This window comes from Xiphophorus maculatus, chromosome 1 (assembly GCF_002775205.1).
Source record: "Xiphophorus maculatus strain JP 163 A chromosome 1, X_maculatus-5.0-male, whole genome shotgun sequence".
NCBI lineage: Eukaryota > Metazoa > Chordata > Actinopteri > Cyprinodontiformes > Poeciliidae > Xiphophorus > Xiphophorus maculatus.
Genome location: NC_036443.1, coordinates 25332708 through 25347162, shown reverse-complemented (window position 1 = coordinate 25347162; position 14455 = coordinate 25332708). Strand labels below are relative to the sequence as shown.

Genomic DNA, 14455 nt, shown 5'->3' with positions numbered 1-14455 from the left:
CAAAAAAATCAAACTCCTAAAAACCTGGGTCTCGGTATGGTTGACGTAAAATCTGGTGCTGTTTAAATGCAGAAGTAAAAGCAAAACGAACCAGAGACCGCTCCAAAAGCAGGAAGTGGACTGCAACGCAAGGGATTCTGGGTGAATACAACCAAAGTGAACATGAGAGTCTACTATTACAGGGAGAAACGGGCTGTGGTCTTTATAAAACAGAAATCATTCAACTGCTAAAATTTGCCGCTACTGTTTACATTTTATGAGGAAGGAAGTTATGCTGGTCTTCTTCTGAGGTTATGGCCTTTCCTTCAGTCGTTGTTGGTGCAGCGCCACTGCAGGCAAGGAGGGGAACAGTTGATCAATTAGTTTGGATGTTTGATACGGTGCAGTGTGAAAGTGAATGCACCAGCTGAAAATTTTGCAATTTTGGTCCCAAGTCAAACAGCCTACCGGACTATCGAGTGTGAAAACATCCTAAAATAGAAACAAAGAAGTGATAAAAAGTAAAAAAATAACTGAAACTAAAAGTCCAAAAGCCATATCAGTAACAATTTAGTATCTAAAATTTAATATCCTCCAAGAATCGTTTTTATAGTGTACAGATTTCGCTGAATTTCCGTGTAGTAGATGGACTCAGACCCCATGTTGAACAGAACCTTCACTGATGCAGTGAAATCCAGTCTGATACCGTTACACCAGACCAGCAGCTTTTTGTGCCTTTAAATTGAATTAATCTGCATTAAACCCGGTGATTGATCAGCGGCGGTGGCTCCCCGCCCTCCTTACCCGCTCCTCCTCCCCTCACACGCGGCCCTACTGGCTGCTCGCCCCCTCCCCCTCGCTTCCATCATTTTCCCATCTCTTCCCCTCAACAAACATGGCCGCGAAATCTGATGGTGCTCCTGCCTCTCCGCGAAACGAAATCCCACCCGAGTGTCCCGCCCGGTCCGAACCGGCACCGCCGGAGCGCTGCGTGAGCGAGCACCGGTACAGCCTGCAGGACTTCTGCTGGACCCTCTGCGTCCTGCTGGTGTTTTTCTCGGACGGGGCCTCAGACCTGTGGCTGGCTGCCGACTACTACCTGCGGAGGGAGTACTGGTGCTTCGCCTTGACTCTGGTCTTTGTGATCGTCCCGTCCGTGGTCGTGCAGGTGTTGAGCTTTCGGTGGTTCGCCTATGATTTCACGGAGTCCGTGGAGAGCGGCACGGCGGCGGCGGCCGTGGTGGCGGCGGCGGCGGGCGCAGAGGGAGGCGACTTCAGCACCAAGGACAGCGGCGAGTGGGGCGCTGGCCGGGCCGCCGCGGTGCTGCCGGGGCCGACCGGCGGGGGCCGAGTCCGGGGCTGCTGCAGAGCCTTCATGTGGGTCTTTCAAGCCCTCATTCACATTTTGCAGCTGGCGCAGGTCTGGAGGTGAGTCGGAGATCCGAGAGGTTCGGATCGGAACACCCTGTCTCTGGTTTTTGTGTTTAAGTCCAACATCTCTTCCCACCTGATCATTGTGGTGCCAATGTGGTTTGTGTCTTTTGACATTTCTCCCAGGTTTACATGGGGATTAAACTCCACCCTCTCCTCCTCAGCCCCTGGCCTCCTTGGAAAATTAGAAACACATTCACATGGACTATTCCATTGATTATTCCGACGATTAATCGAGTAATCAGACATAAAATATGGATATATTCTGCACATTTTTCATTTAATTACTAAAAAATGCAAATACACAATTCAATTTGGATTTTTAAATAATAATAATAATAATAATAATGAAAAAATTATAGCCTAAAATGCAACAACATGGCATTCATTAAATGTACGGTTGATCATTTGAAGCAAAGGATTCATCTAAATACTTCTAACATCAACATGTGAAAAGCTCAGGTCTTTCTGCTTGTCTGCAAAGTCCAATATCTTTCCCCACTTTTTTATTTAAACCTGATCATTTTGGTGCCAAAAGAGGATGATTGTGCTTTGTGTTGTTTGACATTTTTCCCTGGTTTACAAGGGGATTAAACTCCACCCACTCCATTTTGCCTTGGGTCGCCACCTCTTGGAAAGTCATAAACACATTCACAAGTATTCTATTGATTGTTCTGAAAATTAATCAAGTAATCAGACCCAAGAATGGGCCATATACTGTAGAATTTTTTATTTAATTAGTCACGTTTCTTTTTTATAATATTAAACATATATAAGGAATTCAAATAGACAAATCATTTGTTGTTAAGCAATTGTATTGCCTACAATGTAGGCAATACAATTCTTAGCATTTCATAGCATTTCTTTACTGTACACTTAATCATTTGTTGCAAAGGATTCATCTGCAGGTAAATATTTTTAACATCAACGTGTAAAAAGACCAACTATTTCTGCTTGACTAACATCAGGGCAGTGTAGGACTAACCTGTTTTTTTTTTAATTATTATTCAATAAATAATTAATTAAGCACAAGGTGTTAAATAGGACAATTACTAACATAATTTGAACCAGGTGAAGCTAAAACTATGCCACTTTAGGAGTTCTGCAACGTTTTTACAGAAAAAAGGGTTTTCAGTCCAGCCTCACTTTATTTTGGTAAATTATCAACTTTAAAAATGTTTATATTTTCTGTTCAGTTTTGACGTAATTATTGCGCTGAGTGTGTTGTTCTTTCAGAAAATGCTGTTTTTTGAGTCTGTACACTAGCTTTAATGATTAATCAATTACTAAATGAATCTATTGATTATGATTAAATCGATTAATCGTTTTCACTTTAATAATATCATTTTTGCAACCTTTTTTTGACTTATAAGTCGCACGTTAGTATACTTTGCTCTAAAATATTTAGATCTGAACCTATTTATGACACATGCAGCCATAAACTCCCCAGATGGACAGTAGTAGGTCTGTGGGTCAACAACTCGGTCAGTGATGGTGAGTCGGGGCTCAGGCTTAAAGTCCTCTGATAGGTTTTGACAGGCTTGAACTACTGCCAGTTCAAAGAAACATTCAGTTGTATGACGGGTGTGAGGCAACACTCCCATTATGAGACACATATATATAAATACTTGGCATTTGGTCATGTTAGAGAGGGAGAACTTGGACTCATATGGCTTGATTTACCTGTAGAACAACACAGTGTGTGTGCTTCTGTGCCTTCTCGCTTCCTTCCTCTTGAGACAGCAGTATTGATCCCATACATCCGCCCGGAGACTGAGACTGAGTGAGTGTGTCCAGGAGCACATTAAAACGTTGTGGCAGCACAGAATTACCGGTAATGCCATTAAAGCTGTTGTGTGTGTGTGTGTGTGTGTGTGTGTGTGTGTGTCCTGTCTGAATGTTGAAGAGGATTAGCGCTGTGTGTTTTACCTCGAGCTGTTAACTCGCGAATGATCTGTCACTGATACACATTTAGTCAGGTGAACTGGGATCAATTGAGGCCTGCAACCTGAACTGAATGTCAGCTCACATGAGATGTGATATGGGAGGGTTGTGTCATGGATAGAGTGCAGTGAAACCATCTGTGAGTCTTTGACCCTCATTACTCCACATATGCACCGTTCTCTCGTTGTGTGTACATTTCAAGGATCGCTTTGTCTTGAAGAAACTGAGACAAAAAGGGGTTACAACAATTTTATGTCTTACAGGCCTTAAAAAGTCTTAGACGTGTTTACCTAAGGCTACGTTAACACAATTCTGATATTTTATTTATTTATTTATTGGTGCAGTCGTTCACATTTCCAAAGACATTCGACTTCTGCAAACGACCTAGAAGAGTCCCTCATGCGCAGTAGAGTCACAGAGAGCGTGCTTAGTGTTTTGCTAGCCGCCATAAAAGAAAAGAAGAAGAAGAAGAAGAAGAAGAAGAAGTGCTCAGTGTTTGCGGAAGTAAACATGGATGCTAACGGTGGAGCATAGCTTGTGATTTTAAAGTTGTTTTCCATCCGGAGCCAGCAAATTAACAACTTAATCCTCATTATCACCCGCCAAGTTTATTTTTCTTCCCGCTTGCGCGTATCAGGGCGCAGAATAATGACGTTTGTCGAGTATCAATGACGTTCTGGTCGGATGAATTTGAACTGGCCGTTCAGACACGTTCAGACCACATATCTAAGTAGCCTGGGTCACACTGGAAAAAATCCGACCTGGGTTGTTCAGACTGTGATGAAAAGATCACGCACAAGTTGCAATAAGGCAAAAAAAAAAGTTTACAAAACAACCAGGGAAATTAGAGGTTTAGAATTTATATAAGAAAAATTATTTAGAGGAAACTAAGTGAGCAAGATGTCTTGAAAGTCAGCAAAATCATTAAAGCTAAGCTAAAGATTAGCTCTGCTTCAATAGCATTAGCAGACGAGCAGAAGCTAATTCCAACTGAAAAGAAATGCATTCATAAAATAATCTGCTTTTATTTGTAAAAATGTTAAACGTGTATCCTTTTTTCCTCACTGCTTCTACTCCTTTGTGTTGTTCTTCGATCACATGAAAAGCAAATAAAACCCACTGAAGGTTGTGACTTTAATACGACAAAATGTGTCACTGCACACCGTCTCTGGTGGTTCGCTAGTCTCTTCTGACTCTGTTTCCCAAGGCAATTACAGACATTTACTGCTTCAGTGCGCTGAAATTTATCAGCGTTTTTCCAAACATGTCCAGTTAAGGTGAAGTTTGTCATTTGAATTCAGTAATTTTGCATAAAAACAGCATTAATTTGGATTTGTTTTGTTCTGTTTTTGTGACAGTTTTTCCTCTTTCTGCAGCCTTGGTCCTTTTTTTAAAGGGAAGAGATTAAACACAAGCTCAATATTCCTCTTTCTGATCTCAGCACAGAAAATATAACTTTAGAGAGACTGAGATTTCAAAGGGGTGTTCAAAGTGAGACCCCGGGGCCATTTTTCTAATTTCTGAGATTGATCTAAAAATTTCTGTATTTTCTCTAGCAAATTTCTGACTTTTCAACCACAAAATAAGTTTGCTTGTTTTCTTCATAAATTTCAGAGATTACTCTCAAAATCTTTTGGTTTTTTTGCAGCAAATTTTCAGCTTTTTAAACTAAAAATTTTTTTTATTTTGTGTTTTTAGAACATTTCTCAGATTAATCTAAAAACATTCTGAGTTTTATCTAGCAAATTTTTGATTTTCAAACTCAGAAATTTGTTTTCCTTGAACATTTCTGAGATAAATCTGAACATTTCTGAGATAAATCTGAACATTTCTGAGTATTTTTTTTATTTTGGAGCTCAGAAATTTCCATGTTTTTTTTCTAGAAAATTTCTGAGATTAATTACCATATTTCTTAGTTTTTTCTAGCAAATATTCAAATTTAAAACTCAGAAATTTCTGGGAGGTTTTCTAGAAGATCTCTCTTAGAAAATTTCTGAGATTTATCTGACTATGTCTGTGTTTTGTCGCAAAATTTGGACTTTTGCAGATCAGAAAGTCTCAAGTGTTTTTCTAGAAAATTTCTGTGATTTCTGAGATTAATGCAAATTTATTTGAAAAAACTAAAAAATTTGGAGATTAAGTTAAAAAATGTTTGACTTGTAAACCTTTTTAACCTGTAACTCTCACCATGATGGTATGTGAATCTTCCTCTGACGCTCAGGTACGTCCACGCCTTGTACTTGGGGGTGCAGAGCCGTTGGCATGGCGACCCCGAGCGGCGCCACTACTACTGGCGGATGATGTTTGAGAGCGCGGACATCAGCATGCTGCGTCTGCTCGAGTCCTTCCTGAAGAGCGCTCCTCAGCTGGTGCTGCAGCTCAGCATCATGATCCACACCAGTCAGGTTCTACCTCTTCAGGGTGAGTGGGCCTCGTTGACCGAACACCACAAACACCATTACCATTCACAGTTTGACAGATGTGAAGACGAAGACGATAACAGACCCCAGACTTCCTGGTTTCACTGGGATTTTATGTGTTAATTAGACCAGGAGTTCTCAAACCTTCTCGCCAAAAGAGCTTTAACCTCTGACCCCCTTGGCAAACCCAAAGACAATACAACAACATATGTAAAGAAACATCAACCTTAGAATGTCTTTCATCCACTATTCCATAAATATTACATTCATTTAGCATAACTGCTGCTTCAATCACACCACATTAGAAAATCTCTGAGATTAAGCTCAAAGTTTTCAGAGTTCAGTTCAGAGTTTTTTTCTAGTAAATTTTCCACTTTTGGAGTTCAGAAATTCCTTGTTTTTTATTATTATTGTCTGAGATTATTCTCAAAATTTCTGAGTTTTCTCTTGAAAATTTTAGACTTTTCAAACTAAGAAATTTCCTTGTTTTTCTAGCAAATTTCAGAAATTCATCCAAAACTTTCTAAGATTTCTCTAAAAAATTTTAAAGTTTTCAACTCAGAAATTTCCACATATTTAGTAGAAAATTATTAAAATTAATCTTAAAATTTCTGATTTTTTTCAAGCAATTTCTGTTTCTGAATAATCTCAGAAAGTTTCTGGACAAAGTATTGTGAGAATTTTTTCTGAGTTTGACTTTTCAACTCAGAAATGTGTAATTATTTTTCTAGAAAATTTTATCAGAGTAGTGAGAATCAGAATTTGTTTTTTTTTTTAAATCTGACATTTTTGATTAAAATTTTCAAGAAAAAAACTTTCCAAGAATGTTTTTTCCCAAAAGTAAAACATTTTTACACTTTTGGATCTCAGAAATTTCCAAAAGTGTTTTTTAGAACATTTCTGAGATTAATGGAAAAAATTCCAGATTTTTTCTTGGCAGTAAATTGCTCCTCTTTATTTCTATCTAGTTGTCCCTATTACTACCCTGTTCTTGTCTCGTCTCTGCAGGGATTTCTGCCTCCGCCTCGCTACTGTCCCTTGCCTGGATGATCTCGTCCTACCAGAAAGTCCTGAGGGACTCGAGAGATGACAAGCTCCCCATGACCTACAAGGCCGTGATGGTCCAGATCCTGTGGCACCTGTTCACCATCGGTGCCCGGGCGCTGGCCTTCGCCCTCTTCGCCTCCGTGTTCCAGCTTTACTTTGGCATTTTCATCATGGCGCACTGGTGCATCATGACCTTCTGGATCATCCAAGGCGAGACGGACTTCTGCATGTCCAAGTGGGAGGAGATTATCTATAACATGATGGTGGGCATCGTGTATATTTTCTGCTGGTTCAGCGTCAGAGAGGGCCGCACGCGCTGCAGGTTGCTCATCTACAGCCTGACGGTGTTCGTGGAGAACGTGGCGCTCACCGCCGCCTGGTTCATGTACCGCGGTGCGGCCGAGCGTCACGGCGGCCCGGACTTCTACGCCGTCGTCATGGTGTGCATTGTGGCCAGCAGCTACGCGCTTGGCACCTTTTTCATGTTTGTGTATTACTGCCTGCTGCACCCTGACGGCTCCATGTCCGGGTGGGGCTACATAGCGGAGAAGGAGGTTCCCGTGGAGGTGCTGGCGTCACCGACCTCCAGCCTCCCACCGGATCTAATCGGCAGCCCGCCGAGGACCCTCCAGAGAACTAAAGGCTTGGACAGGGAGCCTGGGGTGGACGGAGACGTGTTTAAGGTGCGCCCTCTGCGGGGCGCCAAGCCCCCTGTGCCTCACCTCAAACCCAGGACAGAGGGCCCCGTCATCCGAATAGACCTACCGAGAAAGTTATACCCGGCATGGGACGCTCATTACATCGACCGACGGCTGCGTAAAACCATCCTGGTGCTGGAGAGCGCAGCCCCAGTGACGCCGAGGATTCAATACCGCTGCCTGAGCACAGCCAAAGAAGTGATGGAGTACGAAACCACCGTGTGATGTGCCGGAGTTGCTGTGACTCAGCTGGACATCCCGCCTTAAAGTGAAGATGGCAGGAGGAACTGCTGTCAATGCACAGTCTGTTTCAGCTCCGCGACCTCCGATTGCTCTCTGTGCTGAAGAAGAGAGAGGTGGAGGAATGCGTCTTTATGTTCTGCTAGAAAAAAGAAGGGTTTAAAAGAAATTATGTTGTGTATAGGGCTGGGCGATAAATAAATTTTTATAAATTTTTTAATATTTAATTTCAAAATTGATAAATTGTGGAATTAAATATGCACTCCTTGGTGGCGTCAGCGTGCCCAAGCATTTTGTTTCTTGTTTTATTTGGATTTTGGAATCAGGTCTTCTATGTAGAATTAAGACCAGCCCACAAATTTATTTTTTAATTACGAGGATAAATTCATGTTTTTCAAACACAACAAAACAACAGAAAAATTAAAATGAGGAATGCTGAGCATCTTGCGAAGTTATACTTTGGAATAGGTTTTAACAGATAATACTTAATAGAAATACTTAACCTTATAAACACATCAGCATCAAATTATTATCAGCAGCAGGACTTTGAAATAGAGATGCAAACAGTTACACGACTTATAACTAATTGTCGATTAATTGTTTCAGATTGCTAATAAAGTTAAACCTTCTTTTAGCGTTGTAGTTTGACCTCCATCCAGCAGAGGCGCTGCTGGTCATCCTTAGCCGTAGCCATTGATCCAGAAACAAAGATGGCGGCATAGCATAACAGGAAAGAGAAATGACCCGAACACAGTCCGATGTGATGCAAAATTAACTTTATGCGGTTTTGTTTTGAAATATAAACACCCGACAAGCTTTTTAAGTTTCACCTCAATAAATTTTGTTTGGCCTAGTTGTTTTTTCCCAATTAAAACGACTTATTTTCAGATGTTTTTTCTGTAAAAATTGTATTTTTATGTAGCTAACTTTGACTATATTCTCGTAATTAAACAAAAATTCTCATACCCTAATACTCCGTGGTAATCTTAAGGGATGATTAAAAAATATTTTCTATCACTTGTAATTTCTTTAGCGAGAAAAAACTAATCGGAAGTCTGATTTGATATGAAAAGATCGGAGATTTCATTTTTAAAGCCATATCGCCCAGCCCTAGTCGAGTACTGAAGGTGCATACTTTGGTTTCTGTATCAGTTCTCAGGTCATGATGTGGCACAAAGAGGTGAGGGAAAAGCACAGGCAGGCAGAGAAATGTTAGTTCCTCCGCCGTGAGGGAAGCACCAACCTCTGCAGAGACAAGCCTTGAAACACGCAGGATTATTTATGGCAGCTACAACACCGCTGAGTGAGTACGTGAGGCTGATCAAAATTTAAGCCTGCAAACAACCCACAAGATCCACAGCGCAGGTAGTTTTCTTGGTTATTGTCATTTTTCAGTAGCTTTTAGTCACGTTGCAAGAGAAGAGTGGCGTGTAAAAGCAACAATTTGGGCTGAATGTAAAAACTGTGGACAGTGTGAATATTTATTTCAAGGCTTTTTACGCATTTTCATGCTGTTAGTAGGATTTTCAACATTCCTGTGGTTCTAGTTTATTTTTATTTTTTTTAGTTAAAATTGAAAGAAAATTTGTTTACAAGCGGGCTGTTATATCGTTCATTTCTCTTTTAAGAATGAAAATGCACTGAAAAACAAATATCTTGTGATTTTTATCATTTTTACGGGGCATAAATGTGATGGACTTTACATGTCCAAATAAAAGCCCATCTTAAGCAGCAAAAGCTACATGACAGATATATTTAACATGTAAATTATTGTATAATGAAGAGGAAGTTTTAGGGACACTGGTGTTTGTTATTGTTACTGTACTGATACTTTCTTAAAGGAACTATCTTAAAAAATGTAGAAAAAAACTAACAGTTCCCAATCCTGAAATCCAAACATCAAAGCTATGGTAGTAGTGATGGTAAAGACACAAGATTTAGTCTTACTTTGAATGCTTTGCAGCAGATTTCTTGACATTTTTTAATATTAAAGAACAAATTTCCAGAATTCTCAGTAATTATAATCCCATTTTAAAAATATGAATACTAAACAGTCAGAAAAAAAATGGAGCCTGCAACAACCAGAGATGGATGATATATTGGTAGTCGGATGGAAGGATGGATGATGAGACAGATGGACAAATGGATGTTCTTGATAGTTGAATGGATGGATGGAGGAGATATTGATGTATGGATGGATGGATTAATGGATGGATGATTAGACAGATTAATTGATAAATTAATGGGTGGATTAACGGACAGATGAATGGATTGTTAGATGGATGAACAGATGAATGGTTGGATGAATAATAGATGGGTGGATGGTTGAATGGATGGATGGTTGGATAGATGGATGAATAATTAGATAGATGGATGGGTGGATTCTTAGACAGATGAACAGATGGATGATTGGATGAACGAACAGATGGATGTTGGATGGATGGATGAACAGGTGGATGGTTGGACGGTTCATAATGTGTTTCAGATCCTCTAAATCTCTTTGTGTGTTTTAGTTTCCTCAGATTGAACTGAACTGAACTGGATCTTTTCCAGTCCACCATCTGATCTCAGTACGAGCTTTTTAAACCCAAAGCTAAAGAAAACGTTTGTTTCTTAAATTACACCCAACAGGTTCTGACCCAAACTCTTACCTGGGTTGTTTTCCTTTAGTGCAGATAGAAAATGGACATTTCTGAATTTTGTGTTTTCGGGGTGTGTATTTGTTTGTGAGCTTCACACACGAGTGAAGATGGTGGGACTGAACAGGGGGATTATGGGTAATTAATCTGAAACTGTGTCACTGAGATGCTTCGGTTCTCTTGTATGATCTCGGTTTGTTTTCCCAAATGACTCTGAACAAAATCCACCTCCCACAGAGACTCTTTTTAAAATTAATTTTATTTTTATTTGCATTCCCTGCTGCGGCTTCCTGGAAGCCGCTCAGGCTGTAGTTACGGTGCTAAAGGTTTGAGTCCATCATGTGAGAACCATAAAGTGAACCATAAAAAGTGCTTGTTGTGGCAGGACCTGGGCAAGGCTGTACCTCAGAGACAGAGCTGGAATCAAAAAGCCTTAAGCTGGTCGTGTCAGACTGTTGCTGTTCTGATAAATAAAATAAAAACAAAAATTGATCAATAAGAAGGTGATGATAATTTCATTGTGGTATTGTTGCTAAAATAAAGAGCAATGTGTTTACCTGAGTTTCACTTTTCCTGGCTGATTTAAACCATAAACGTATCACAACTCTGGTAGGATGTTAAGTCGGTTTAAACTTAATTAAATTATTTAATCAAATTACCTTAAAAGAATTAAATGGGGTAATTATAAGTAAAAGTACCTTCAAGTACACAATAAAAGGATGTTTTTGTTTTTCGTAAACAAATACCTGCACAAGTTTAATAATAATGTGAATAATGTGGAGATTGAAGAATGTTTGCAGACATTAATAAGCTTTTATAATTGGCTGAATGGATGAAAATTCCCCTCACTAAGAGGATCTATTATTCAAAATTCACAATTTACGCATTTTTGTGCTTCCATTTGTGTTTCAACTGCTTCTAAAAACAGGCAAGCTCTTAAAAGAAAACAAACATTTTTTGAGAATAAGTTAACTTTTTTGGTATCTGGAAAATGAGTCGTTTCAAAAACCTCCTGATTGTTAAAGGGGCAGTATTAAGTAAAATTTACCTTTTTGGGCTGTACATCATGTTGTAACAGGCGTGTCCAAAGTGTGGCTCACAGGCCATTTGTGGCCCTGGAAATAATTCAGTTTGGCCCCAGACCACAACTCAAGAATCTTTTTAAAAATAGATTGAAAACAATTGATGACCCCAAAAATTGGAAATTCTGTGTTTACAAATTTAAGGCAACAGTCCAAAGTTTGGATTTTTAATTATGTACATATTTCATTTAAAAAACTGTTTTACAAATTTTTAAGTCAATGAATTTTGTGGCCCACCAGTAATTTAAATGTGCTAGTTTTGGCTAAGTTTGGACACCAAAGTATTATAAGGTTATTCACTCCTCAAAAGCATACCTTGATTCTTTCATGAATGCTTAAGAAATGCTTTAATCTACCATTCTCCCACGCAGCTCCTTCAGACTAGCCAGCAGCAATTAGCAAACACCTGATGGAACTGTATATCAGCTGGGCTCAGTATAGGGGCTGCTTCTCAGTTCAACGCTGTTAGAAATGTTGTGAAAGGGTTAATAGAAGAGCAACGTGATGACTTCCTGAGAGCAGGATTTTCTTAAAGAAACAGATGCTCAATTTCAAGGCTTTAAATTACAGTCAAATTTATTTTAAGTCATATTTAATAAATAGAATTTTTATAGCAACTGAAGTTAACATAATACTGCTCCTTTAAATCACATTCCACTCTGTGAAATTAGAATATAATTTATGCCTACACAGTAGAAAACAAGGTTCTAGTGCATTAAGAGTTAATATGGACTAAATGAAAAGTAAGATCCAAAAATAAATCTCTAATCGTGACCAAGAAGATGTTGCTGGAAGGAAACAGGCACATTGCAGCCGTCACTGATAACATGCGGCTGCGTGTAATTTAAACGAGCGGAGCAGATGCTCATCTTTAGTTCTGCAGGAATGCACAGGGGGACACTTTGGGTTTGGTGATTATGAAGCTGTTTTCCAGGGTTAAAAGGCATCTGTCCTCAGAGCGAAACAAATGCAGATCAGCTCATTAATACACAGGGAAAGGAGTCTGGATCCTAGTCCAACTGGAAATTCATGGGTGAAATTGTAGAGAACAAATTGTTCAGCTATACGAAAAATAATTGATTTTCCTCATAAAATTCATAGTTCTCATAAAACTCAAGCTGTCAGAAGAGCCGGAGGATGTGCAACAATTGGAGGTGGTTTATTTTATTGCATATGTTTAATTAATCACGACAGAAATGTGCCATTAATTACAGCGTAGTTACATTTATGTCATATGTTTTATTATGCCAGAAAGTGAAATAGTTTTTGTCGCTCTTAAAGGGCCAGTGTCTTATATATTTTCTTGTGTTCCCTTGTTGAACACCTGATTTTAAAGAACTATTCGCATTTGCTACAAGGCAAAACAACTGCAAAAACACAAAGTCTTACCAAGTATTTTTGTTCCAGTTTCTAGTGCAAGTATCTTAATACACTAGAAAAAAAAACTAACTTAGTTACAAGTAATTTTTCAGCAACATATAGGAGCTTGTATTATGTAAATTATTCCTTTACATTGATGAAAAAGTTGAAAATTGGCAGATTATTTTACTTATAACAATAAATCTCCCCATGTTATAAGGGAGAACAAGTTCTTATATCTTGCTGAAAAGTTAGTCTATTTCAAGTATCTCACTAGAAACAAACCAAAAATGAGCTTTTGCGTTTTTGAAATGATCCAGTGAAGATCCAGTATACAATGAAGTAGGGACGACAGACAGTCACAGAAATACACAACATAACTGACTTATTACACTTTTTGGCATGTTGACAAAATGGTAATTAAAGTTTTCAAGAAATTACTTTCAGTTTCATTCTTACAACCCAACAACTGTGAGTCCTAGATGAAACTCCAGGCCAAACTGTCACACTAAATACTGTTATTAGTTTTAAATACCAAACAGTTGATTTTGCAGTTTTTATCTGACAGTCACAGGTTGAAATGCAACCGACTTATTCACAGGTTCCAAATAGCTAGGAGGTGCATTTGGTTTTATGGTAAGCGTTGATATGAAACCGTGTTTGAACATGACTGAACGGGCTTCAGGTCTACTGATCGTTAAATTAGTGCAAGGAAACAAAACAACTACAGCTGTACACTTTAAAACATAAGACCTTTTCCTAACAAGATGATTAAAGAGTTGGTAGTCAGATATCGATGGTTTATGATACAAGAAGGCGTTTATCAGCTGTTCGGGCTTATCTTGAGGGTCGCACATTTAAGCAAGACTTTTTAGCTCGTCATAATTACAAAACTGTATTTCATAGTCATAACTTTGCTACCTCATCATTACAAGATATATTTTTTACACAGACATGCACATTTTCAGAAGAGTTGTTTTTAAAGCAAACAGTTTAATGTGACAGAGCATTTAAATAACTTAAAAGATCCCAGGATGATGTGTATAAGTTACAAATTAATAGTTACCACTCTACTTCACTCAATTTGTGTCATACAGATGGATTCATTTCTAAAAATATGTCTATAACTATAACTTGGCCTGAAACTTCCAATAATTCAAACAACATTCTGCCTGTTAATAGAATAGAAGTATTTTATTCATCCCAGCAGGGAAATTACTTTGCAGTTACAGCAGCATAGAGACAAGACACACAACAACCACCACTGAGTAGCAATTGTAGACAAAATAAAAATAAATAAAATATAACATGCTGTCAATATAAAAAGCAACTTAGAGCAGTCCTTGCAAAGATTCAAAAAATGCAGATACAGTATGTATATGTAAATATATGTACAGCAAATGTGCCACAGTGCAGTTGTGCAAAATTGGACTGATTAGTGCAGAACGATTTAGCTTTTATTGTACAGTGGGATGGCATGTGGCAGGAAGGATTTCCTGTATCTGTCCCTACGACAGCGGAGCTGGAGCAGCCTATGTGAGAAGGTGCTCTGCTGTCTGTCCACTATGTGGTGGAGAGGGTGCTGTTAGTGGTTAGTGGTTAGAATAAAAGCCAGC

The 14455-nt window shown here is 38.9% G+C and overlaps 1 protein-coding gene across 1 annotated transcript; it reads left to right on the top strand.

Moving 5' to 3' along the window:
- The first annotated feature begins 866 nt into the window (after positions 1 to 866).
- Positions 867 to 10935, top strand: LOC102217589 (XK-related protein 7-like). The gene is made up of 3 exons (XM_023344409.1): positions 867 to 1407; positions 5576 to 5775; positions 6783 to 10935. Exons 1-3 carry the CDS (start codon positions 875 to 877, stop codon positions 7742 to 7744), a joined length of 1695 nt encoding a protein of 564 aa, XP_023200177.1. The 5' UTR covers positions 867 to 874; the 3' UTR covers positions 7745 to 10935.
- The last annotated feature ends 3520 nt before the right edge of the window (positions 10936 to 14455 follow it).